This window comes from Schistocerca cancellata, chromosome 3 (genome assembly GCF_023864275.1).
Source record: "Schistocerca cancellata isolate TAMUIC-IGC-003103 chromosome 3, iqSchCanc2.1, whole genome shotgun sequence".
NCBI classification, from domain to species: Eukaryota; Metazoa; Arthropoda; class Insecta; order Orthoptera; family Acrididae; genus Schistocerca; species Schistocerca cancellata.
This window is the reverse complement of record NC_064628.1, coordinates 814,190,045-814,215,548: the sequence shown is the minus strand read 5'-3', so window position 1 is coordinate 814,215,548 and position 25,504 is coordinate 814,190,045. Positions and strand designations below refer to the sequence as shown.

The window sequence follows — 25,504 nt, the reverse complement described above, 5'->3', positions numbered from 1 at the left end:
CCTTAAATTCAAAGGAAATTTTTGTAGTTTGTTCAAAAATGTTCAAATGTGTGTGAAATCTTATGGGACTTAACTGCTAAGGTCATCAGTCACTAAGCTTACACACTACTTAACCTGAATTATCCTAAAGAAAAACACACACACCCATGCCCAAGGGAGGACTCGAACCTCCGCCGGGAGCAGCCGCACAGTCCATGACAGCAGCGCCTAAGACCGCTCGGCTAATCCCGCGCGGCTTTGTAGTTTGTAGCAATGTTCTTTTGGCAGTCTGTTTGTGCTTCTTTAGTTTAAAGTAGCAAACCTATAGAACACATTTGTATAGACAGGTTTGGTGTTGTGTCGCACGCGTCCGACAAAACACCACACCTATCTATACAGATATACTCTACAGGTTTGCGACCTTCAACTAACGAAGGAACATTGCTACAAGCTACGAAAAGTTATTTTACATGTCAGGAAAATGTTCTTTCGTATAACAGTGCCACGTGTAAACAGTTAAAAAAATTGTCGTCAGTGTGGATTGAACGGGGAACTTTTGCTGTGATAACCTCAGCCTCTTCCAACTGACCCAACCGATATCTACAAAATAATCACTCACAGATATTGTTCTCCTGAGCACCGTAAATCTTGTGTCACTTCTACTTATAGTTTACGCATGTTCTGCTGGACGACAGCACACATCACTAACTAAATCAGTGTTATGTTTGATACTCTATCGAAGTATAATGTTTGGTACTGATCTGAGTGATTGACATCTGGAGGTTTGTGTGTAAGCTACAAATATAATTTCTCCGTTTGAGAATTTATTTCATAACACTTTCCTTCCATATTAGAATTTAAATTTTGCCTTAACGATGCTATCATGTCTTCTGTAATATAAAAACTCACTGCCCTGATTTAGAACTATGTGATCGAGTAACATTTTTCGTCCCACATCAAATTGATGATCGTTTAGTCATACCAAAATTTAATTCTGACGGTAAAGCCGGGAATACAGACATATTTATGCTTCTGACTTTGATACTTATCGGCCTTGTTAATTGATTGTGTTCTTCTTCTGTTGCCGAGGTGGAGCTGCTGCTCAAGCCTAACTTGAAGATTCTGTGTCTCTGTCATTAGCGACTGCTCCAGAGCTGTAGCCGTTGCTGAAGACGCAGAATCTGATGGCATACCTGTGGCTGATGTCTCAGCTGTTGCTATCAGTGCTACATACGCAGCAAATCTCCATCCGTCGCCGTCTTCTTCCCCTTGCCTAAGTTCTGATAGCCACTTTTATGCACACAACTGCTGAAAAGTATGTAGCTTGCAACTCCCACGCAAAACTATCTATTATGTCTTCGATTTAGGACTTTGACCACGAAGAATGAATTTAAATCTCAAATGAGAAAAACATTTGCAATTTCAAAGTGATTGAATTCATTATCCCGGGGGAGAAAAGCCCCACCTTCGATGGACTGGCACTAGCGCTGTTTACTTCAATTATTCCTGTGACGAGATGGAGCACTAGACAAAGTTGGGCGATGTATCTGGAATAGTAAATCAGTACTTCTGTAGAGTCGAGCTGTATATGTCTGCTTTCATGTCCAGTAGCTACCTTGCGATCCTTTGGTCAAAGCTTATCTAAGCATTAGGATGTACAGTGAATTTAAGCAAGTGTAAGATGCATTAAAATATATAATAATAATATATTAGAAAAGTTAAATTCTCTGGAACAATTATTGCAGCCAACACCAAAATATTTACATTATAATGAACTGATGATTTATTCGAAAAGTAAAAGCAGATGATTTAACCTTTTCACGGTTAAAATTTATATTGCATATGTTTGAAAAATAAAAGGTCAAAAACTGTCTTCCTTTGTGATAAATAATGCACTTTCGCCACCAAAAAATTTTAAGCTGAGCGAACATAACGAGACCCATGTTTTCATGTGAATCTACAATTTTCAGAGTTAGATTTTTAACTTTAGAATGATTTTATCAGGATGGCAATTATGAAACAAAATATAACAAATCAGTGCCAAAACACATTTATTCTCCTCACAATGAAAAATATAAAATGTGACACTTAAGTTTCCAACATAACATTTGAAAACGTCTTTGACATACCACACAGCAATGTTTTCTACATTCTGTGAAGTAGTCTGGGGCATATACGTCCTACTACATACAAATTATGTGCAAACCAGCATAATTATGAGGAGTGCAGTAATGTTTCAAAACAATGTCTATGATATGTAAGAACATACAGTTTACCTCAGACGTTCTTTTAATGGAGAAGTTGGTGATTTGATTTTATTTTCGTGAAAAGACGCACTGTACCAACTATAAACACATGCCATCCCATTTGATCGCTTATAGCCTTCTATACGTCCATCGTGTGGTCCATAGTATTTTTCTCCAAGTTCCGAAAAGACGATGCCACATGCTAGCATTAGGCAGATATCAGTTACAGACGTCCTAACCATCAGAGCTGCATGTTACTTTAGTGGGGTATATGTGTAAACGAAAGGTTTACAACGGTGATCCTACAAATATTGTTGAAAAAATTTCAGAAATTATAAAATTCAGTAACGTTTACATGATTTTGTATTTAAAGTGGTAGCTGATTCATTAATTACAATCTGAATAGCACTGGTCGGCGGAGAACGGTATATAGTGCTGACTATAGCGAAATATTTGGCAGCTCAAAAACAATTAAATTTCACTTATGGCGGTCAACATATAAGAATTCACATCATTGTGAGGAGACTCTTGCAGTCTATTTAATAACGTAAATAATAATAATAATAATAATATAAAATAATCAAAGTTAAACACTATACATCGCGTAACATTTGCAAAGTTCCAGCAGATTCACTGATTCTAAATCCCCTTTGATTCGTAATTTATCTAAGTGTTAACAAATGTTCAGTTCAATAATTCAAAAACAATCTCAATCGCATTTATTATTGTTGTTATACCGCCAACCGGTTTTAACCCGACCTAGGGGTCATCTTCTAGACGCTTACACCATTGGTCGACTGTGGTGGTGTCGCTCCTGTCTACATACAATAGTTTCCTGCCGTTATATAGACAGGAGTGACACCACCAGCAGTCGACCAATGGTGTAAACCCCCAGGAGATGAAATGACCCCTACTTCGGGTTGAAACTGGTTGGCGGTATAATAATAATAAATGCGATTAAGACAGTTTTTGAATTATTGATTAATCATATTAATCGCTGCTTCTCTCCACAACCATGTTGTCCACAAATACTCAGTTACTGGGCGGCCATATACCGCACATAATCAATCGCTTCACAACTAAAAGCACACTACCAGCTCTCCAACATAGGACTTACCCATAAGATCAGTCCACATAGTGTAAATGTCCAACACGGAATGCTGCTCGATGACTGTTATAAGACTTCAGTTTCTCCACCAGAACTGACAAGGAACATAAAATATAGAAAATGGACCACCACTTACAAAATATACAATTTACAATAATAACATATGTGTCATAATTTAGAAAGTGAACCACCATTTACAACATGTACAAGTGACAGTTATAACATAAATGACTAACGAAAGGTCTTTCTCTTCTGTCCTGCCCTCAGACCCTACACATTTAACAGTTTATGCAGAATTCAGTAAAATACGAAATTTACACACCTGTGACTACGATAAATGACGAAGAATTTGTTGTTAAAACTTGATGAAAAATAAAGATAGCCCGTTTGTAGAAGCATCTCTTCATGCTTTGTTCGATGGTAGGATGAAATACCACATTTAAATTACCTTTGCAGCAGCTGATTTTGTTCCGTCACAGCCCCATCTGCTATTACAAAATTGTTGGGGGTCGGCATTTGTTTGATAGGTAAGGGGCTACTCAGTATACATATTTTAATGGACAAAATATTAGACATCTTAAACAAATACATTCCAGTTTGTAAGCTGAGAAACAGTTAGTTGTCCTACTCACCATGGCCACCACGTAATTTTATGACGTAGACATCAGCTATCATTCTCCCAGAAAAAGACAAAACCTAGTTACGCAGCATTCTATCCATTAAAAACGACTGCGCCGGCCGGAGTGGCCGAGCGGTTAAAGGCGCTACAGTCTGGAACCGCACGACCGCTACGGTCGCAGGTTCGAATCCTGCCTCGGGCATGGATGTGTGTGATGTCCTTAGGTTAGTTAGGTTTACGTAGTTCTAAGTTCTAGGGGACTTATGACCACAGCAGTTGAGTCCCATAGTGCTCAGAGCCATTTGACCCAAAAACGACTGCAGCTACTCAAAATCCGCCTGGTACGAGCAGACCAAAATTTGTCTCAAAACTATATGACACCGTCATTTATACCTTGTACGGTTGAGGACAAAGTCAATGTAAAGTCAGAAATTCCACGAGCAGCGGAAATAACCGATAGGTTTTATTCCGGTGTCTAGCTAAGTTGATAATCACATTTTGATATACGATATTTTGACAGGAGACTGATGTCATAACCACTTTTCGTGAGCCATGGTGTGATGTTCCCCTGATGCCTGAGATCCGATCTGTCTGGAGCCACAGTCCTACCCGTCGTCTTCAAGTCGTGCAAGTGATGTAACGTGTGCCTGTACTCTAAATTGTGTGATCTACTCATCATTTTATCCATTGTGAGGGAATTTCTGCTGTGTTTCGCCTACATCGGAACCACGCGCATGTGAGAGGACTGACTCACTTGGCTTTTTAGGGTCTATAAGCAAAGGCCTAAAAAGTGGCCCCTGATTAGACTTCAGTCATACCACTCACTTAGTCATCTCGTGGGTCCATGACCGAAGATCGAATACGTAGTCTCCGTCTGTATTCTATGCGACTGTAAGCTGGTCTGACTTGTGTTGGTGCTTGAACTGCAGCTAATCTATGATATAGGCGTAACAGAGGGGTTGTAGTCCAGACAACGAGCAGACATTAAAAAATCGCTTCAAGCATCTCGAAAAGGAGACAGTATAAATCGTTGACATGCTGTGTACACAAACATAATTACTAACCATATATAACGTACAGATTAAAAGGATGAATATAGCGCATAACTGGTTGTCTTTTCTACCTGATACTTTCAGATATTTTGATATTGTTATTGAATTGCATCCCCCCCATGAACCATGGACCTTGCCGTTGGTGGGGAGGCTTGCGTGCCTCAGCGATACAGATGGCCGTACCGTAGGTGCAACCACAACGGAGGGGTATCTGTTGAGAGGCCAGACAAACATGTGGTTCCTGAAGAGGGGCAGCAGCCTTTTCCGTAGTTGCAGGGGCAACAGTCTGGATGATTGACTGATCTGGCCTTGTAACATTAACCAATACGGCCTTGCTGTGCTGGTACTGCGAACGGCTGAAAGCAAGGGGAAACTACAGCCGTAATTTTTCCCGAGGACATGCAGCTCTACTGTATGATTAAATGATGATGGCGTCCTCTTGGGTAAAATATTCCGGAGGTAAAATAGTCCCCCATTCGGATCTCCGGGCGGGGACTACTCAAGAGGACGTCGTTATCAGGAGAAAGAAAACTGGCGTTCTACGGATCGGAGCGTGGAATGTCAGATCACTTAATCGGGCAGGTAGGTTAGAAAATTTAAAAAGGGAGATGGATAGGTTCAAGTTAGATATAGTGGGAATTAGTGAAGTTCGGTGGCAGGAGGAACAAGACTTTTGGTCAGGTGATTACAGGGTTATAAATACAAAATCAAATAGGGGTAATGCAGGAGTAGGTTTAATAATGAATAAAAAAATAGGAGTGCGGGTTAGCTACTACAAACAGCATAGTGAACGCATTATTGTGGCCAAGATAGACACAAAGCCCATGCCTACTACAGTAGTACAAGTTTATATGCCAACTAGCTCTGCAGATGATGAAGAAATTGATGAAATGTATGACGAGATAAAAGAAATTATTCAGGTAGTGAAGGGAGACGAAAATTTAATAGTGATGGGTGACTGGAATTCGTCAGTAGGAAAAGGGAGAGAAGGAAACATAGTAGGTGAATATGGATTGGGGGAAAGGAATGAAAGAGGAAGCCGCCTTGTAGAATTTTGCACAGAGCATAACTTAATCATAGCTAACACTTGGTTCAAGAATCATGAAAGGAGGCTGTATACATGGAAGAAGCCTGGAGATACTGACAGGTTTCAGATAGATTATATAATGGTAAGACAGAGATTTAGGAACCAGGTTTTAAATTGTAAGACATTTCCTGGGGCAGATGTAGATTCTGACCACAATCTATTGGTTATGAACTGCAGATTGAAACTGAAGAAACTGCAAAAAGGTGGGAATTTAAGGAGATGGGACCTGGATAAACTGAAAGAACCAGAGGTTGTAGAGAGTTTCAGGGAGAGCATTAGGGAACAATTGACAGGAATGGGGGAAAGAAATACAGTAGAAGAAGAATGGGTAGCTCTGAGGGATGAAGTGGTGAAGGCAGCAGACGATCAAGTAGGTAAAAAGACGCAGGCTAATAGAAATCCTTGGGTAACAGAAGAAATATTGAATTTAATTGATGAAAGGAGAAAATATAAAAATGCAGTAAATGAAGCAGGCAAAAAAGAATACAAACGTCTCAAAAATGAAATCGACAGGAAATGCAAAATGGCTAAGCAGGGATGGCTAGAGGACAAATGTAAGGATGTAGAGGCTTGTCTCACTAGGGGTAAGATAGATACTGCCTACAGGAAAATTAAAGAGACCTTTGGAGAGAAAAGAACCACTTGTATGAATATCAAGAGCTCAGATGGCAACCCAGTTCTAAGCAAAGAAGGGAAAGCAGAAAGGTGGAAGGAGTATATAGAGGGTTTATACAAGGGCGATGTACTTGAGGACAATATTATGGAAATGGAAGAGGATGTAGATGAAGATGAAATGGGAGATAAGATACTGCGTGAAGAGTTTGACAGAGCACTGAAAGACCTGAGTCAAAACAAGGCCCCGGGAGTAGACAACATTCCATTAGAACTACTGATGGCCTCAGGAGAGCCAGTCATGACAAAACTCTACCATCTGGTGAGCACGATGTATGAGACAGGTGAAATACCCTCAGACTTCAAGAAGAATATAATAATTCCAATCCCAAAGAAAGCAGGTGTTGACAGATGTGAAAGTTACCGAACTATCAGTTTAATAAGTCACAGCTGCAAAATACTAACGCGAATTCTTTACAGACGAATGGAAAAACTGGTAGAAGCCGACCTCGGGGAAGATCAGTTTGGATTCCGTAGAAATGTTGGAACACGTGAGGCAATACTGACCTTACGACTTATCTTGGAAGAAAGATTAAGAAAAGGCAAACCTACGTTTCTAGCATTTGTAGACTTAGAGAAAGCTTTTGACAATGTTGACTGGAATACTCTCTTTCAAATTCTGAAGGTGGCAGGGGTAAAATACGAGCGAAAGGCTATTTACAATTTGTACAGAAACCAGATGGCAGTTATAAGAGTCGAGGGGCGTGAAAGGGAAGCAGTGGTTGGGAAAGGAGTGAGACAGGGTTGTAGCCTCTCCCCGATGTTATTCAATCTGTATATTGAGCAAGCAGTAAAGGAAACAAAAGAAAAATTCGGAGTAGGTATTAAAATTCATGGAGAAGAAGTAAAAACTTTGAGGTTCATGGAAGAGTAGTTGAACGGAATGGACAGTGTCTTGAAAGGAGGATATAAGATGAACATCAACAAAAGCAAAACGAGGATAATGGAATGTAGTCAAATTAAGTCGGTTGATGCTGAGGGAATTAGATTAGGAAATGAGACACTTAAAGTAGTAAAGGAGTTTTGCTATTTAGGGAGTAAAATAACCGATGATGGTCGAAGTAGAGAGGATATAAAATGTAGACTGGCAATGGCAAGGAAAGCGTTTCTCAAGAAGAGAAATTTTTTAACATCGAATATAGATTTAGGTGTCAGGAAGTCTTTTCTGAAAGTATTTGTATGGAGTGTAGCCATGTATGGAAGTGAGACATGGACGATAACTAGTTTGGACAAGAAGAGAATAGAAGCTTTCGAAATGTGGTGCTACAGAAGAATGCTGAAGATAAGGTGGGTAGATCACGTAACTAATGAGGAGGTATTGAATAGGATTGAGGAGAAGAGAAGTTTGTGGCACAACTTGACTAGAAGAAGGGATCGGTTGGTAGGACATGTTCTGAGGCATCGAGGGATCACAAATTTGGCATTGGAGGGCAGCGTGGAGGGTAAAAATCGTAGAGGGAGACCAAGAGATCAATACACTAAGCAGATTCAGAAGGATGTAGGTTGCAGTAGGTACTGGGAGATGAAGAAGCTTGCACAGGATAGAGTAGCATGGAGAGCTGCATCAAACCAGTCTCAGGACTGAAGACCACAACATTGAATTGCATCTAGATGACTTAAAGAGATAAATAATCATGACAGTCATACGAAACAAAGGAAAGCGGAAAGTCCTCGGTTTGACACAGTGATGGTGTTAATATCAGTCAAGTTCAACTTTAGTCTTGGTTTAAACTGGGGTATGTCATCTTTCACAATGAATTTTCAGTCTGCAGTTCAGTGTGTACTCGTTTAAGACTCGATAAGAATGGTGTTTCGGACCAGGTCTCGAATCCGAAACATCTGCCTGAGTTATCCAGGCACGCCTCATGCCCTCACAGCTTTACTTCCGCCATTACCTCATCTCCTACCTTCCAAACTTGACAGAAGTTCTCCTCTGTGCGGCGCTGTTAGTTAATACAAGCACCATAACCAAATTATTGTGTCATATTGAGATGTTCCAACAGTAATACAACCAAAGGTTCCCTCATGTCATCAGTTTAATCAATATATACAAAAAAATAGTTTATTCATTCCACCACTCCAAATTAACATACATCTATGTTATTCAGAACAGAAAATCATTACTCACAAAATATAAAGGCAAGAAGTTTTTAACATCAATGTAACACTGCAGTTCACAGATACTGGCCAATATCTTTAACAATGTATACCTTGCAAAAGCTCAGAAAAATTTCCATAACGTCTCAACAACTTTAAAACAGTTCCCCCTAGTGAAAATACAGTAGACACATTGATACACACAATGGTTACGGTTACTACAAGCCACACCATAAGTTGGGAAACGGGGCCAAATTTCTAGTAGTTTACTGTCGAGTTGAGGTTTTCACACACAAATTTTTTATTCATATCTTACAGAAACTAGCAGTCCGACCATAAACAGCCTTTTAAACACGCCGCTAACGGCAATCAAATCATTTATAGCAATACAACAATTTTAAAAAATTTCTTTTAAAAAAAACGGCAATCAAGTCATCTATAGCAATACAACAGCTTAAAATTAAAAAAAAAACACAGAAGCTAATAGTACGGCAATAACAGCCTTTCAAAACACGTCGCTAACAGCAATCAAGTAATTTATAACAATACCACAATTTAAAAAAAATTCTTTTTTAAAAAAAGCACAGAAGCTAGCAGCACGGCAATAAACAACCTTTCAAAACACGCCGCTAACGGCAATCAAGTAATTTATAGCAATGCAACAGTTTAAAAAATTTAAAGAACATTAGTAAACAGGCTACTAACAGAACTTTGTTAAAATACGGTGAGGCAGCGAAGCTACCAACACTGCCATTAAAAAAAATTAAAGGTCTCAGCAAACACACGATTAATGGCAATAAATGAATGAAGGAATTTAAAAAAAAGTTTTTAAACAAAGTGTCCTGGAATATCATTAGAACGTAGCAGATACGACGAACCCGTGTAAGGCGGTCACAAATCACCCACTCAGGGATGCTCAGGCTAGACAGAATACTGACCAATTTAAATACGCCCATAAACGATATTGCCACTCTCAGGCTGGTCACTGCACCGACTTTTAGCTAGCCGAAAACTTGTAATAAGATGGCTTAACTTGCTGACAGAATTAGAGCTAACCTCGTGCAAGGAAACATTACACCCCACAGTCCTGAATGAGCGACCACATGATCAACCAACAAGAAGCATGAATTTACTCATAACGCACGACAGAATAGCGAAACAATTAGACTGCCAAAACTAAACCTCCCATCGGGCAATTACACCAGTGCCGGGGACAGGAAACCCGATCGCCGGAGGCCACAAGGGCGAAGAGACACTGGTTACGCAAACTTATTACTTAATGATTGAACCTTCCACTAACTTAACTTGCAATTATGCTCGAACATGCAGTACACGACCTCCGATGGCAAGGATCCGCACATCCGACCGCGCACGCGTCGCCATTGTACCCAACACGCCACGGTCACGCGACAACACGCTCTGTCACCGGAGTTCACGTCTTCTCTGCAAACGTTGACGGGTAGTGACCGCTCCTTCATGTTAGGTGTCTCCTTTTTAAACTCCAGTGTTGAAACGGAGGACTTAAAGAATCTTGTTAACGTCTCACCAAGGTTGGTGGGTTGGTTGTTTTGGGGGAAGAGACCAAACTGCGAGGTCATCGGTCTCATCGGATTAGGGAAGGACGGTGAAGGAAGTGGGCCGTGCCCTTTCAAAGGAAGCGTCCCGGCATTTGCCTGGAGCGATTTAGGGAAATCACAGAAAACCTAAATCAGGATGGCCGGACGCGAGATTGAACCGTCGTCCTCCCGAATGCGAGTCCAGCGTGCTAACCACTACGCCACCTCGCTCGGACTCACCAAGGTGAAATGAACAGCAACTACTCGTGGGGCGATTCTGTATTTAACCAACCCGCGGGGAGCTCTTCCGTCAAATCGACCCTCCCGTTACTCATAACCGACATACATCACGTGGCGACTCGGTATAACGAACCACGCCTGGTACGCGCTGGCGAGCCACACTGCCCTCCCGTGTCCACCACACTCTCTGAGAGCACGCCCCTACTTCCGCGCCACCACACGAAGTTACCACCGGTCAAAGATCTCACTTCCTCCATAGCAGTTTCCCGGAAGCAAAAACGCAGCTATCGATAGGCGAGGGAAAAGACAATCAAGCAGCCACTTAACGAGAGACAACATATCTAACAAACATGTCTGGGGAAGAAAAGGAAAACCAATGCAATCTAAATACAAGGTGTTGCACGAGTCGATACATGGCTCACACATAGTCTAACAAGGGGAGGCCGCCAATTGTGAAATTCAGATTCGATTCATACTGCGCATAATAAAAGCTCATGGCCAGAGGTGTAATGTGGCAAAGCACCAAGATGCACTTCTCAGCCGTTGTCGAGAAAATCGACAGTTAAAAGATACCGTTGGGTGAAATACTCTCTACGATTAATAATTTTCTGCAGCGTCATGGCGCAGCCATACGCGCTCGGGTTCGTAATCCGAAAGTCGCCGGATCGAATCTCACGCCATGCACCTTTTTTATTATTTGTTTTTTGTAATTCAAATGTATACACACACACACACACACACAGAGATATATATATATATGCTTTGCAACCATACGTACAAAAGAAAGAATTTCTCCTTCTGATCGACTGTTGGGGTGTGCAAACGAACCCGGCGTTATACGATGAGATGTTCCGGGATGATAAGAAGTTACCAACGTGCACTATAAAAGTCTTTCCTCCGAAGTGCACTCCTCTCGTCCATCCGTGTAACGTGTATTTTTACCGGCAGGTAAAAAATTTGATAAAGCACCTTCAACATTGTGCTTTTTTAATCGAGCGAAACCGTGACATCAACTCCAGAGACGATTGTATAAAAATCCAATCCATCGTCCACCACCAATTGTCTTCTCCGATTTTTGCCGATATGATGCGATACGCGTGGTATGCATCAAACCTGACGAACGATAGAACAATTTTTCAGAATGTCAATCAGGTGTGTTTCCCAACAGATAATTTAAAAAACAATTGTTCTTGTAAAAACACATCGTTTATCAGATGTGCTCGATGTCGTACTGTCTTCTGCTTTCCATGTTTCTTTGTTAACTATCACTCTGGTTCGTGCGATACTTCAGCTACTTCTGGTCACTAATTGTTAATTATGTGCGAGTGTATACCGTACTTTTCAATAAATTGTATCCACTTGAATATTATTTGTGATATTGTGTTTTATTTCAAGTATTATTTTTCCGCGACAAACGACTTTCAACAACTTATTATATGCATAATTGTTGCAACTGATTGCCGGGAATTTTATATATATATATATATATATATATATATATTACAAAAAACAAATACTAAAAAAAAGGCTGCATGGTGCGAGATTCGATCCGGCGACCTTCGGATTACGAACCCGAGCGCTTTACCGCTGCACCACAACACTGTAGAAAATTATTAATCGTAGAGAGTATTTCACCGCAACGGTATCTTTGTAAGTAGGCTGTTTAGATTCTTATATTGGTAATGCCACGTAGCGCTCTATATGAAAATCACTTGCTGTGCTGTGTGCAGCCTGTGGCTAGTTTGCATTGTTGTCTGCCATTGTAGTGTTAGGCAGCGGCAGCTGGATGTATTTCTCTCTGAGTCGTAACTGCGTGCTGAACTGTTGCGTCTGAAGTTATTCTGTCTCCCGTGATAATAGTTATATTGGTTCCCATATTGTCTGTTTCTCTGATTGTCTCTGTGATAGTCATTACCGCGGAAAGGTGATCTTTCCCTGTAACTATTACTCTGCCAGTGGTTGTCATATGGGTGGTGTCTGTTTTGGTCACGATTTACGTTGTAAGAATAGACTTGTCGTGTCCAGTTATTATTTCTGTCGTCACGGAATTGTGACGGATGTGACCTGTAGTGATTGATTTCCTGTTTTCGCATCCCACGACTGTCTGTGTCAATTTCCAGTTCTTGTAACAGTCCCTGAAAAGCTTCAATGTCGTCTTTGCAACGTCCTGCCAAAATAATGTGTCGTAAATGTTCAGGCAGTTTGATTAAGCAAATGCGGATGAGTTCTGAGGGGCTGTATGGGTTTGATAGGTACTGATTCTTGTGCAACATGTCTTCAAAATATTTGACAAGACTGGAAAATTCAGATTGCGTGGCTCCATCAATTCTCTCATTGTTTTCCTCCCAACTGGTCATTAGAACACAGATTAGAATTTATGTGTGGCTACTTGGAGAATGAACCAGCTGTAAGAATGCGATCGGTCATTCACGATTGCCACAGTGAAGGAGAATTTTACCATGCCTTCCTCTCAGCATATTGGTCTCAAGCTACACAAGACCGCGTAAAACATAGCATCATGATGATGAAACACTTTGAACAATCTGAATTTTCCAGTCTTGTCAAATATTTTGAAGACATGTTGCACAAGAATCAGTACCTATCAAACCCATACAGCCCCTCAGAACTCATCCGCATTTGCTTAATCAAACTGCCTGAACATTTACGACACATTATTTTGGCAGGACGTTGCAAAGACGACATTGAAGCTTTTCAGGGACTGTTACAAGAACTGGAAATTGACACAGACAGTCATGGGATGCGAAAACAGGAAATCAATCACTACAGGTCACATCCGTCACAATTCCGTGACGACAGAAATAATAACTGGACACGACAAGTCTATTCTTACAACGTAAATCGTGACCAAAACAGACACCACCCATATGACAACCACTGGCAGAGTAATAGTTACAGGGAAAGATCACCTTTCCGCGGTAATGACTATCACAGAGACAATCAGAGAAACAGACAATATGGGAACCAATATAACTATTATCACGGGAGACAGAATAACTTCAGACGCAACAGTTCAGCACGCAGTTACGACTCAGAGAGAAATACATCCAGCTGCCGCTGCCTAACACTACAATGGCAGACAACAATGCAAACTAGCCACAGGCTGCACACAGCACAGCAAGTGATTTTCATATAGAGCGCTACGTGGCATTACCAATATAAGAATCTAAACAGCCTACTTACATCTTTTAACTGTAGATTTTCTCGACAACGGCTGAGAAGTTCATCTTGGTGCTTTGCCACATTACACCTCTGGCCATGAGCTTTTATTATGCGCAGTATGAATCAAATCTGAGTTTCACAATTGGCGGCCTCCCCTTGTAAGACAAGAAGCATACAGTAAGGTGACAAAAGTCATGGGATATCTCGTGTCTGACCTCCGTTTGCCTGGCATAATGCAGCATCTCCACGTGGCATGGACTCACTGCTTGTTGAATGTCACTGTTACTTCGTACAGGGAGGCTCAGCCGTACGCCGCAATATGTATCTGGAATGATTTTCTCCAGTCCAGGAAGAACTCGAAAAGCACTGCAACACGAGAAAACGTTAACCAAGAGCCCGGTTACCGCAATGCAGCGAAACGTGGTACTGTTCGACGGCGCAGAAACCATGTGCATTCCCCCATCAGCTAACATCCTGCTCTCGGCAGCGTTTCCGCCTTAGCGACTCGTAAACCCACTACTGTCTCTCCAGTCGGAACGTCCACCTGCCTTCGCCACCTGTCCGTTACTTCACATTCTTCAGATAACATATCAGAGAGTTCACTTGACCTCGCAATATCTTTCAAATAGTTCAAATGGCTCTGAGCACCATGAGACTTAACATCTGAGGTTACCAGTCCCCCTAGAACTTAGAACTACTTCAACCTAAGGACTTGCTGTCAGGAAGGTCGCAGTTCATAGTAATAGACGGCAAATCATCGAGTAAAACTGAAGTGATATCAGGTGTTCCCCAGGGAAGCGCCCTGGGACCTCTGTTGTTCCTGATCTATATAAATGATCTGGGTGACAATCTGAGCAGTTCTCTTAGGTTGTTCGCAGATGATGCTGTAATTTACCGTCTAGTAAGATCATCCGAAGACCAGTATCAGCTGCAAAGCGATTTAGAAAAGATTGCTGTATGGTGTGGTAGATGGCAGTTGACGCTAAATAACGAAATGTGTGAGGTGATCCACATGAGTTCCAAAAGAAATCCGTTGGAATTCGATTACTCGATAAATAGTACAATTCTCAAGGTTGTCGATTCAACTAAGTACCTGGGTGTTAAAATTACGAACAAATTCAGTTGGAAAGACCACATAGATAATATTGTGGGGAAGGCGAGCCAAAGGTTGCGTGCGGTAGCGTTCTCGCTTCCCACGCCCGGGTTCCCGGGTTCGATTCCCGGCAGGGTCAGGGATTTTCTCTGCCTCGTGATGACTGGGTGTTGTGCGATGTCCTTAGGTTAGTTAGGTTTAAGTAGTTCTAAGTTCTAGGGGACTGATGACCTCAGATGTTAAGTCTCACAGTGCTCAGAGCCATTTGAACCAAAGGTTGCGTTTCATTGGCAGGACACTTAGAAGATGCAACAAGTCCACTAAAGAGTCAGCTTACATTACACTCGTTCTTCCTCTGTTAGAATATTGCAGCGCGGTGTGGGATCCTTACCAGGTGGGATTGACGGAGGATATCGAAAGGGTGCAAAAAAGGGCAGCTCGTTTTGTATTATCACGTAATAGGGGAGAGAGTGTGGCAGATATGATACGCGAGTTGGGATGGAAGTCATTAAAGCAAAGACGTTTTCCGTCGCGGCGAGATCTATTTACGAAATTTCAGTCATCAACTTTCTCTTCCGAATGCGAAAATATAGGTAGGAATGATCATCAAAATAAAATAAGAGAAATCAGAGCTCGAACAGAAAGGTTTAGGTGTTCGTTTTTCCCACGAGCTGTTCGGGAGTGGAATGGTAGAGAGATAGTATGATTGTGGTTCGATGAACCCTCTGCCAAGCACTTAAATGTGAATTTCAGAGTAATCATGTAGATGTAGATGTAGATCATGCCGGAGGCAGGATTCGAACCTGCGACCGTAGCGGTCGCGCGGTTCCAGACTGAAGCATCTAGAACAACTAGGCCATAACGGCCTACGCAATATCTTTGACACAGCCGCTGTCGTTTGCAATAGCGCCAGCCATAGGCACGATACCTTGCGCAACTACCAGTCCTGAAAGTAAAGCTGTGAGAGGCGGTCATAAATGACTCCTACATAGCTCGATCGGTAGAGGAGAAAAGTTTCGGGTTCGAGTCCTGGTCTGGAACACAATTTTAATCTTCCAGGAAGCTTCAAACATCGTATTGGTCTGTGGATTGCTTCTTGCACGACTTACGCTTGGAAAAGGTCGATGAACTGCACAGTCTTAATGTTTTGTCTTTGTGGTGTTCTACAGTGTGCAGCTATAAGCATGATGTCTTATTTCTGCAGAATGGGCCCACTCCAGAGCAGCTGAAGTACGTGACGGTGAACGTGACGGACACAGCGGTTTGCCGCACGAGGCTGCTCGTACTGGAAGGAATGCTGTGTGCTGGAGGGGTGGGGAACGAAGACTCCTGCCCGGTGAGTCTACTGTCCTTATATAGATAATAGTCCCTTCACTTCACCGTGGTAAGTCCTCATAGTACTCACGAATTGTGTCCCACTTCTGTCATAGAATCTTCAAGTAGATGATGACACAATGTATTCCTTCTTCAGTACACTTTCCGCAGACATAGCCATAGATGATTTATTATTTAACAGTTTGTTTCTTCAGCTCTTCCTGTTAACTATAATTTGAACTTTCTCTTTCAAATTACTTCTATCAAAACTTAGTACTGTTTTCTATACATCGGCATGTAATGAAACTACATGTACTACTAGAGCTAACATGTTACTGTTTAACCATGCCACAGTGGCTACTGTTGTTAATTACGGACTGCAACCACTGAGAAAACTAACTGTCCTTACCGCTACTACAGCACTATTCGCTATTACCTATAATTTGTAAAAATACTATAGCGACGGTAAAAAATTGCAAAACCAAGGAGTTGTGAGACATAAACGAAAGTTGAAAGGTGTGTTTCTACATCTGAAAGATAATGTCTATTCACATTTCGTACCAATCGTGTAAGAGAGGAGCTAGTGGCGCCACTGTGAGGATGCAAATCAGGATTGCTTTAAATACACACGGTAATGGTCGTGAGCTTTTGTTGGCCTTGAGATTGGAAGTGGTAAGTTTATGTTAGTCAAGAATGCCTTTAGGGCGACAAAGACGCCATTGTCAGCACCTCACTGACATTTAACGAGATCTTATAATAGGGCTAGGAGAAGTTGGATGTTCTTTCTGCAGTTCTGGGAACGAATGTAGCCACTGTTCGATTCAAATGGCTCTGAGCGCTATGGGACTTAACTTCTTAGGTCATCAGTCCCCCGGAACTTAGAACTACTTAACCCTAACTAACCTAAGGACATCACACACATCCATGCCCGAGGCAGGATTCGAACCTGCGACCGTAGCGGTCACGCGGTTCCAGACTGAAGCGCCTAGAACCGCACGGCCACACCGGCCGGCTGTAGCCACTGTATACGACAGCTCGTAGCGGTGGTCACAGGAATGTATTGTCGCTAGAAGACGGGCTCCGGACGTCACGTGGCACTACTGAGAGAGAAGACCACCGTATTCGGCCTATGCCTCTGGCACAGCGTACTGCATCCGCTGGAGCAATCTGAGCAGCACAGTGATCCAACGAACGCTTATAAATCGGTTACTTGAAGGACAGCTCCGAGCCAGATGCCGTGTAGCTTGTGTTGCACTGACCCCAACCACCGCCGTTTGCTGCTTTAGTGAGGTCAAACGAGAGCTCATTAGAGGGTTGGGTGGAAGTCTGTTGCGTTTTCTGATGAAAGCTGGTTCTGTCCCGGCGCCAGTGATGGCAGTGTGTCAGTTAGAACGAGGCCAGTTGGAGGACAGAATGCAACTTATCCACATGCTAGACACACTGGATCTATACGTGCGCTTATGGTATGGCGTGGGATTTTGTATGACAGCAGGAGACTCTCGTTTTTATCCCACGCACAATGACTACAAATTTGTGCATCAATCTGATGATTCGATCTGTTGTGCTGCGATTCACGAAAAGCATTGAGGGGGGTGTTTTCCAACAGGATAACGCTCGCACACATACAGCTGTTGTAACCCAACACGCTGTTCAGGGTGTCGACATGTTGCCTTTGCCCACTCGATCACCAGATCTGTCTCCAAACCAGCACATAAAGGGCATCAAGGGCGACAACTCCAGCGTCATCCACAATCAGCATTAACTGTCCCTATCTTGACCGAGTGCAAAAGGCATGAAACTCCACCACACAAACTGACATCCAGTACCTGTACAACACAATGATTGTACCTTTGCATACTGGCATTCAATATTCTGGCGGCTACACCGGTTATTAATGTACCAGCATTTCACATTTACAATTGCTTATCTTGCGTGCTTATCTTGCGCTTACATTAATCTGTGATCCTGTAACGTTAATCACTTCAATATGTTACCTAGACAAATGTATTAACGAAAATTCATTAGTCTACAGTAACTATTTTTTGGTGTTCCGAAGTTTTTCCCATCAGTGTATATGGTTACTGGTGCATGTATAGGATCAGTATAATTGTAGCGATATGACAAGAAAAACTGGAGCGGAGCCCCTCTGTGTTAAGGAGGTAAAAGCGCGCCAATGGGGAAGGTGTACGAAGCGTCGACGGCGTGCCAATTGTCGACCAAGCCGTGGTTTGAATTCAGCCATTGTAGTAAATGCATACCGGTTTGAATACGTGACGTCCGCCTGCTTAGCTGGATTGAAGTGTGCTTACCTCCTATGCAGCGGGCGCGGGTTCGATTCCCGGCTGGAATGGAGATTATCTCCGCCCGTGGACTGGGTGCTGTGTTGTCCTCATCATCATTTCATCCTCATCACCGGCTCGCGAGTCGCCCAGTGTGGCGTCGACTGAAATAAGACTCGCACTCGGCGGCCGAACTTCCTCGGATGGGTCCTCCCAATCAGCAATGCCACACGATCATTTCATTTCATTTGAATACGAGACGGAAACTTCTACAGATACGTGGAGTTATTGTCTCGATTGACCGTTGCCTCTGCTACTAAGGAAGTGACTTGATTAAACAGTGCTACATGGTATTTGTTAATTACTAGATGAGCCATGTCTGAACCATTAAACACTGAGGCTAAAAGCACTGAATACTTGCAGACGCCGACTCAGCGTTTCAAAACATCGTCTCAAAGTAATTTTCTTTTTCCTTTTATGTTGTGACACCCGCTAGCATTTTTTGCGTGGTGCTTCATCAATATACTTTAATTTAGGGATGCATACAATCATTTACCCAAATCCTGCTACCTATATTAGTTTTCTGACCCAATTCCTAAAATCTGCTTGAGCGTCACTGTTATAAACTCCGTAACTAACTCAACAAAGACAATTAGGGAGTTAAGAAAATTTTATCGGGCTTCCAGCCGCGTCAGACCTACTACGTGAAAATGACTGAGGAGAGCTCGGTCGAAAGCTTGTGGGATTTTAACCATCTGATGTGGTTGGAAGCCCGAGAAAATTTTATTAATTCATATCACCGCGAAACCATGCATTCATACACAATTAGTGAGTTACATTATCTGAAAAACGTTTTACAAATTTAGTCCATTTAAGTTGTGGTGGTAATTAGTTTCGCAGTTCCGTAATACACTGCTGGAAAAAATCTGGTATCCTCTTTAGACGTTCCAGATCACTCAAGATTTATTGTTGAAACAGTGCACATGGAGTACATGAAATGATTAACTTTACAGATCAGTAGCACACGCGGTTTTGAGGTACCAGGTACCGACCCATTCTGAAACACTCATACTAGTACGTGCAGCAACCTCCACGGGTGGCAATGCAGGTGCAGTTGATCGTATAGATGGTGAATTCTCTCCTGGAATATGTTAGTCAACGCCTGCTCGACCTGTTCACGCAGTTCTGTGAGAACTGTTGGTTGACAAGTCGCACGCGTCACGTCTTGCGCCATCATATCCCACACGTGCTCGATTGGAAACAAGTCCAGAGATAGTGTTGACCAGCGAAGTTCCTGCACGTCTTGCAGGACACTTTGAGTTTCACAGGCAGTGTGTGGGCGAGCAAGAATGGCAAAAGAACAGGTCTAACAGCAGTCTGGATGTACCTAGCGCTGGTAAGCTTCCCCTTCAGAAACATCAAAGGTGAACATGTGTTGCAACGCATCGCGCCCCAGTCCTTAGGTTATGGGATGGGGCGAGTGTGCCTTGGACAAGCGCACTCACCAGGTCCACGTCCTACGTGCAAACGACAATCACTTGCGTGGAGACAGAATCTGCTTTCATAGCTGAAAACCACTGCGCGCCATTCCATCTGTCAAGTGATGCTCTGACGGCACCGGTCGAGCCACGCTCGTCTAGGCTGTTGCATGAATGGAAGATAGGATAGAGGTGTGCTTGCCACTGCTAATAACCGGTTCGCAACAGTTCGTGTTGTTACGTCTACACTCACAAGCCCTGTTACCTGTCCTGCGGTAGCTGTACAATGGGCCACTGCTGCCCTTAGAACACGAGAATCCTGGCGGGCGTCTGTGCTGCGTGGACGTCCGGAACATCGTCTGCCATTGAGGTGACGTGCAGGTGATCCCTGATAGCAGTATCACTGCACAATTGACGCAGCACATCCACCTTGTGCGGAGATTTTCCCAAAGGACTATCCTGTCACTCGAAAGGCAACAATTTGACACCTTTAAAACTCGTTCCCTCGTTCAGTTGCCTGTAGAGAGCAGGAGTGCGTACCCGTGACGTGATTGCCTGCTTACTGCACGCGTATGAACCTTCTGGATGTGAACATTGCCTATTAAAGGGTAAACACAGATCGCACTCTGGTAACTCTGTCGCTACGCTATGTGCAGGCGGACGACGCTAAAACTATTATCAGAACATCTACTATCCTCAAGGTGGCATATGCCACCATGGGATCAAAATAGACACTATGTTTCAAGGTGTGCTAGTTTGTTTCCGGCAGTGCATACACTCTAAGCCATAAAACACGGCGCACCTCAAAGAATTATCCGAATGGGGTGGAAATCGGTAGATATCCAGATAAACAAACGATTACAATTTCAGTAAATCAGTGGATGATTTAGCGAAGGGAAAGAGCTTTACAAATTGACCAGCGCAATAAAGTGTTGGTCCACCTCTGTCCTTAATGCAAGTAGTTATTCGGCTTGGTATTGATTGGTAGAGTTGTTGCAGGTCCTCATCAGAGATATCATGCCAAATTCTGTCCAATTGGCGAATTATATCGTCAGAATCCCGAGGTGATTGGAGAGCTGCAAACTTTCGTCGCGCGGGATTAGCCGAGCGGTCTTAGGCGTTGCAGTCATGGACAGTGCGGCTGGTCCCGGCGGAGGTTCGAGTCCTCCCTCAGGCATGGGTGTGTGTATTTGTCCTTAGGATGATTTAGGTTAAGTAGTGTGTAAGCTTAGGGGCTGATGACCTTAGCAGTTAAGTCCCATAAGATTTCACACACTTGCGACGTTGCTGGCCAAGGTATGGTTTGGCATGCAAAAAGACAAGAAGTAGAAACTTTCGCCGTGTGCGGGGGGAGAGGGGGCCGAAATGTAAGCTCAGGATGGCTTGCCGTGAAGTGCAACATGATGGGGCGTAGAATATCGCTGACGTTCTGCTGTGCTGTAAGGGTGTCGCGGATGACAACCAAAGAGGTTGTGCTAGGAAATGAAATGGCGCCCCAGACCATTACTCCTGACTGATGAGACGTGTGGTGGACAACAGTCAGGCTAGTATCCCATCGCTGCCCGGGGTTTTGCTGGTCATCTGGTCATCAGATCTCAGTTCGAAGCGGGACTCAGCACTGAAAATAATTCTACTCTAGTCAGTGAGATTCCAGGCCGAAGACGTGCCTGGAGATTTGTCTGCCGCCCCTCCATGCGGCCTGGCAAAATGGAGTTTGGGTCTGAGGTGCCATTTCTTTTCATAGCAGGATTATTTGGTTGCTATCCACGGCAACCTTACAGCATATCGATACGTTGACGATATTTTATGCCTCGTTCTATTGCTTTCATTGCAAACCATCCTGGGCTTACATTTCAGCAAGATAATGCTCGCCCACACACGGAGATAGTTTGTACTGCTTGTCTTCGTGTTTGGCAAATCCTACCTTGGCCAGGCAGGGCACTGGATCTCTCTGTGATTGAGAACGTTTGGAGCATTATGGACAGGGTCCTTCAACCATCTACGGATTTGCACGATCTAACGCTCCAATTGGGCAGAATTTGGCGTAATAGTCTTCAGGAGGACATCCATCAACTCTGTCGACCAATGCCAAGCCGAAGTGCCAGAGGTGGACCAATGGGATACTGAGTTGCTGAATTTGTAAAGCTCCTTCTCTTGAATAAATCATCCAATTTTTCTGAAACTGTAATAATTTGTTTGTCTGTACGTATGGATAATTCCTTCTTTGTGTGTCGTTCTTGTTGAACTTTATGAAAAGGTAACAATTTAACTATGGTAATACTCGTACCTGAGAATCTTCTATGAGGAATCATTAAACTTTGTTAGTACTGCATTGATGGAAAAGGACGGAAACTGTGTGTTCAGTTTTTATGTGTATTTGTGGTTATGGGATACCTTTCTAATGAAACTACGACTGCAGATCAGCTCCTTCAATTACTTTAGATGTTGCTTTATTTAAAACCATCTAAAATATTATTATAACCATTAATGTGATGCAGCGCCTTTCAGGTTAATTAGTGTCTCATAGTGATGTATATAATAGATATTGGAGATAATGGATGATTCAGTACTTTTTCTCATGGACTGTATATTTGGTTTAGAATGACGACTTCATTCTGTGTACAGGGAGATGGTGGTGGGCCACTCGTGTGTAATGGTTCACTTGCCGGAGTCGTCAGCTTTGGCTACTACTGCGGTCTGCCAGGCTTCCCTAGCGTGTACACCGACGTGTCCAAATACGGCGACTTCCTCAGCCATTCGCTGACAGAGCCGGTGTCGCCTCAATGACGTCACCAGGCTACTAGACGCCGACCGTCGTCGGCTCCATGGACAGCGTGGGGGGCGTCAAGCCGGGTTTAACTCTGCTGCCTCTTTTTCTGCGAAGTACTACCCGAAAGGACGGTCTCTGTAGCAAGAAAACGCTCTCATAAATGGATGTCTTACGTAGGTTTAATGCTCTGGTCAGTAAAGGGCATGCGATTTTCTGCTGTTCATGTACTTTATTATATTTAATGTCATACAATATGCTGGTACGAGTGCAACTGCCCTATACCATGGATGATACATACCGTACATGACATCCTTATAGTGAAACCAACATCTCGATCAGCTGATTATTGAAAACATCCATATTCAGCAGACCTGTGAAGTACTGTCCAGTTTTATTTTAGTATTTTCAGTAAGGGTTTCATTATTAAAATGATGCAGTATTGTACAGCGTTTGGGTCCAGCGAAAGATATATGCAAGCAGCTAATACAGGATGTACATAAATGTTTACCTTCCTAACAAAATTCTGTAACTCTTTATTGATATAGTAAATGAAACTTGCGTTATACCACATACAGCTCAACTCATTAAATTTTGAACCTTACATGAACATTTAATGCATTTCATTTACGTCACAACATCTGTACCTCTGGAAACACCCAAAATATCAAGCTGGTGCTCAATCGCATGCCACACATTCTGCAACATATCTGGTGTGACTGTGCTAATGGTATCTCTGATGCGTTGCTACAATGTCGTACCATCAGGAACTACTGTTGTACACAGTACCTTCACATACTCGCAAAGAAAGAAATCGAAGGGGGTAATGTCAGGTGATTTCGAAAGTCACGGAATAGAGCTGTCTATGCCAGTCCAGCTGCTGAGGAACGTTTCATTAAGAAAACCGTGGGTTTATACAGCCCGATGAGGGGGAGTTCAGTCTTCCTGAAATATGGCAGAGCTTTGCTTATCCTGTAGCTGGGGCATGATATAATTCAGCAACATGCGTAGGTAAACATATACACTTACATTGCTTTCAAGGATGTAAAATGAGCAACCAACACCACACCACACTTTAATCTTTGGATTGTCCCGAATGTGTTCTTGTACGACATGAGGATTTTCTAGTCCCCGGATCCAGACATTATAGCAGTTAACTGAGCCACAAACATGAATTGTATCCTTATCGGAAAAACACGCACGATCTAAGAAATCATTGTGATCACCCAAACGATTCAGCATGTCCACTGCAAACTGTTCACGTTTTCGGTGATCATCTGGTTGTAATGTTTGAACAATTTGGACCTTGTAAGCATGCAATTTAAGACGTTTGCGAAGCACATTGTGCACTGTACTCTTTGGTACTTGAAACTCCCATGAAGTTTGTATAATCGATTTTCGTGGCAACCTCGTGAAGGTGATTTGAACTACCTGCACAGTCTCATCCGAAACAGATGGTCTGCAGCTGCTTGGCCGTGAACCGACCCTGTTGCTAAAAAATGTCCCATCCATGTTCTGGGTAACTTGACATCAGGCGCCTTCTTTCCATAATGGGACACTAACTTTCGCTGCACAGTAATCGGTGATTTGCTTTCTGCCAGCCACCCAACACATTGAGATTTCCCCTAGGGGAGGGAGAAGCTATTTTTATGATATAACTCACACAACGTTCCTTGTGGCGAAATTGTTGAATGACACACAGGTATACAGAAAATTTATGGGTTTCCTAGTAGGCCTGTAACAACTAACGTTGTGATCATAAATATAATTAACATTTAATCTTGAAATCAGGGTAAACATTTATGGTCATCCTACATTTCTTTCCTCAGGTACAGTTGTTTTAAGAATACAAAAAAATTGGTGATCCCATTTTTTTGAAAGTTTGTCCTTGAAATAAAACTTGATGAATGAAGTAGGGTTTGAGAAAAGAGAAATTTAATATCTAACTCACTACAAGACTTTTCTAATATATTGCGCTTTATTTCTTTTAATTGTTTCTGTATCTATTCTGGATTAAACAAAAGTAATAAAACATAAACGCTTATATTTTGTAAGGACCGTATATAATGGATAGAAGTGAATGTCACTTCTTATAAAAGCATAATAAAAATGTCGCACGAGACGTTGAGGTTGCGCCAGAAAACCAAATGCTTCCTACCAAACTGATGTTTCACTTTTTGCTCCTGTGGAAGTGGCAAACTAAATGACGTAAGGTCCAGAAAAACCATGAATTTACTGAAAGACTGCGATTCTGTCGTTTGTGAAAAGAAAGACATGTTATAGTGTTGCAAACTGTCTGTTTCCCTCTCACCTGGCAAAATGTAAAAATGATAACCTCCCTATTAACGTTAAGAATTTCGGAGAAATTAGATAATTTGTACTACCAAGTGTGTAATATTAATAAAACATAAAAGCAAAGGCGGTACGTAGTAGGCTGTAGCGTAAAAGTGCTTTACTTCAATAGCGCGATTAGCTAATTTTGAACATAAGTAATTTTCAAGCACATGTTTGATATTACATCTTATATACTGCAATTATCAGGTTTTTTACTGTACACATTGTAATGGTCGCCTAGTCGTAGATATTGCTATAATCGCATACACAATAACTTTTCTATAATCATAAATACTCGTTAAACTGGTTGAATTTGGAGGGTATCGCATACTTCGGTAAAGTAAAGCCTTTAATAGGTTCCGTTACAACATATAAATCCAGAGATCATATTCCATAACTGTAT

At 42.4% G+C, this 25,504-nt stretch overlaps 1 protein-coding gene across 2 annotated transcripts in view; it reads left to right on the top strand.

The window, feature by feature from the left end:
• The window catches only part of LOC126177087 (trypsin alpha-3-like), a 346,712-nt gene extending 322,007 nt beyond the window's left edge, over positions 1-24,705 (top strand). For both annotated transcript variants that reach the window (XM_049924339.1, XM_049924338.1), the window contains 2 exons: positions 16,134-16,265; positions 22,626-24,705. In XM_049924339.1, the coding sequence (XP_049780296.1) occupies positions 16,134-16,265; positions 22,626-22,787 (294 nt within the window). In that variant the 3' untranslated portion in view covers positions 22,788-24,705. The remainder of the gene's footprint in view (positions 1-16,133; positions 16,266-22,625) is intronic.
• Positions 24,706-25,504: the final 799 nt, after the last annotated feature.